This window comes from Tuber melanosporum (assembly GCF_000151645.1).
Source record: "Tuber melanosporum whole genome shotgun sequence assembly, scaffold_3, strain Mel28".
Taxonomy (NCBI): domain Eukaryota; kingdom Fungi; phylum Ascomycota; class Pezizomycetes; order Pezizales; family Tuberaceae; genus Tuber; species Tuber melanosporum.
In genome coordinates, this window is record NW_003298974.1 from 408,618 (window position 1) to 410,682 (window position 2,065).

The 2,065-nt window shown below is 49.6% G+C and overlaps 1 protein-coding gene across 1 annotated transcript in view; it reads left to right on the forward strand.

Annotated features, from left to right (window-relative positions):
• Positions 1-2,034: 2,034 nt before the first annotated feature.
• The window catches only part of GSTUM_00006757001 (uncharacterized protein), a gene marked incomplete at both ends in the record, with an annotated part of 381 nt that continues 350 nt past the window's right edge, over positions 2,035-2,065 (forward strand). The window contains one exon of the mRNA XM_002838928.1: positions 2,035-2,061. Within this exon, the coding sequence (XP_002838974.1) occupies positions 2,035-2,061 (27 nt within the window). The remainder of the gene's footprint in view (positions 2,062-2,065) is intronic.

Here is a 2,065-nt window from a genome sequence, read left to right on the forward strand (position 1 = left end):
GATGAGGGGGTCATTATGGTAGTGGCGGAGTCCTGTGCAGCAGCTCAATACCATGCGGGAGAGATATTTGCAGACTGTGACCGCATAGCCAGGGCTAGGGGAATGGAGTTCAGTATCCTAAAGACTCAATGGATTGGGTTTGAAGATAAGGCATGGGGGGAAATGGACTTGTTAGGAGAAGTGGTGATGCCTTCAGAGGACTTACGGGTTCTCAGGTATAGGTTTAATGTATTTCATAATTTTTCCTCTCATGTAAAGTATTGGTTGGAAAGGGGGTTAGGTGTTAGGAGAAGGATTTCGGTGTTGGGGAGGAGGTTTGGAAGTGTTGGTGGACTAGGGGCATGGGAAACTTACCGCTTGGTACAAGCAGCATACCTCCCAACCGTCTACTATGGACTTGAGTTTGTAATCGACCACACGTTGTATGTGAAGCAGATTCAGGTCCACGTTAACGACTGCCTCCGATCAGTGTTTCAAACGCCTATGAGGTTGGCAAACAACATACTGTTAGCCGAGTTCAGAACGCCACCTGTTGCTATTCAGGGAAGGTATCTGCAACGGAGGTGTTATAGTCGGTTCATCAATTACCGGTACTGTGACCAGCATCCATGGTTCGGGGAAATACGACTACAGTATAGGGAGGAAGGCATAGTGGCACATCGGCAGAGTTTGGACAAGGAGCTCACCTGTCACCCATCAGTCTTGATTGGGAAAGGCAAGGCGGTAATGGCTGCATGCCACCGAGTGTTGTATAAAGACCTCTGTACATCTTTGAATGTGGGTATATACACGGATGGGTCTAAGTGCTTGGAAGAGGCGAGTGTAGCCTGGGCGATGTTTGAGAAAGGGGCCATGACCCATGTTGACGGGTGCTTGGTTCCCCCAGCCTAAAGTATTGTAGAATGTGAGCTGTTTGCCATTGTGTGTGCCCTCCAACATGCTCAGGATATGGCTAAGAGACACTCGGTTCATGTGTTTTTAGACTGCGTACTGGCCCTGATCATGGTTGATAACATGTTTTCAGATGGTAACTCAGCTGAGTTGTGGGAAGTAATGGTACCCCTGTTGAATACATTCTCACACGTTAGTTTCAGCTGGGTGCCCGGCCACATGGGCATTGATGGCAACGAGACGGTCGACTTGAAGGCCAAGGCATGAATCGGACGCCCCTTACACCCTCTCCGTTGGGAAGGGGTTAGCTTTGGGGTTGGCTATGCAGCTCTAGCTCGGGAGCTTTGAAAGGAGGAATGGGAGGCTTGGCATGCTGGAGAAGGATACAGATACTATGCGTGAGAACCGAAGGTGCCTCAGCACCTCCGAGGCCTAATGCAGATGGATTCCTATGTTCTGATGAGGATCTGCAGTGGGATAGGCATGGTTGGCTATGATAGCTGTGATGGGAAAGAAGACTGACATCAATGGACTAAGTGCCCCCACTAGGCTAAGGGATGACCTGCTGATGAAGACTTGTATAAAGATTCGGCAGTCCCGAGATGGAAGTGCTGGTGGACGGAATATTGGTGGCTGGGCCTGGAGGTCCCTCGCCATATCAAACAAATTGATAGGGAGCTGGTTGTGGTAGGTAATCTCTTCGACAGCACACTGGTGGTGGAAAGGGATAGGGGGATGGTGTTGATAGAAGACCCTATGAGCTGCACTCAGTGTGAGAAGAGACATGATGGTAGTGGCTACATTTTGCCTGACGAGGTGACACTACCGAAGAAGTGGTTCTTTTTGCCCAACCAGCGACGGTGCGATTGCCCCTGTTGTAGTACTGCCATCGCTGCTACAGCCATAAAGAAATGCACCACCTTTACGGAACACTTCGAAACATGTCCTTGGTGTCTACGAACCTGTCACAATCGATTTTGGCACTCCCAATATTTGCGGTAGAATGAGCTGAACCTGGCAACGTGGACATCGGTGGTTTTGAGGTGGGCTAAGGTGAACGGGTTACTGAAGAAATCACGCTGCTCCTACTGTGGTGTGGTGTTGGCAGAGGGTTACTTGGATCTTGGGTTGCATTACAAGAGGATGGAGGGATGTTGGGATAGACTGTATGTTT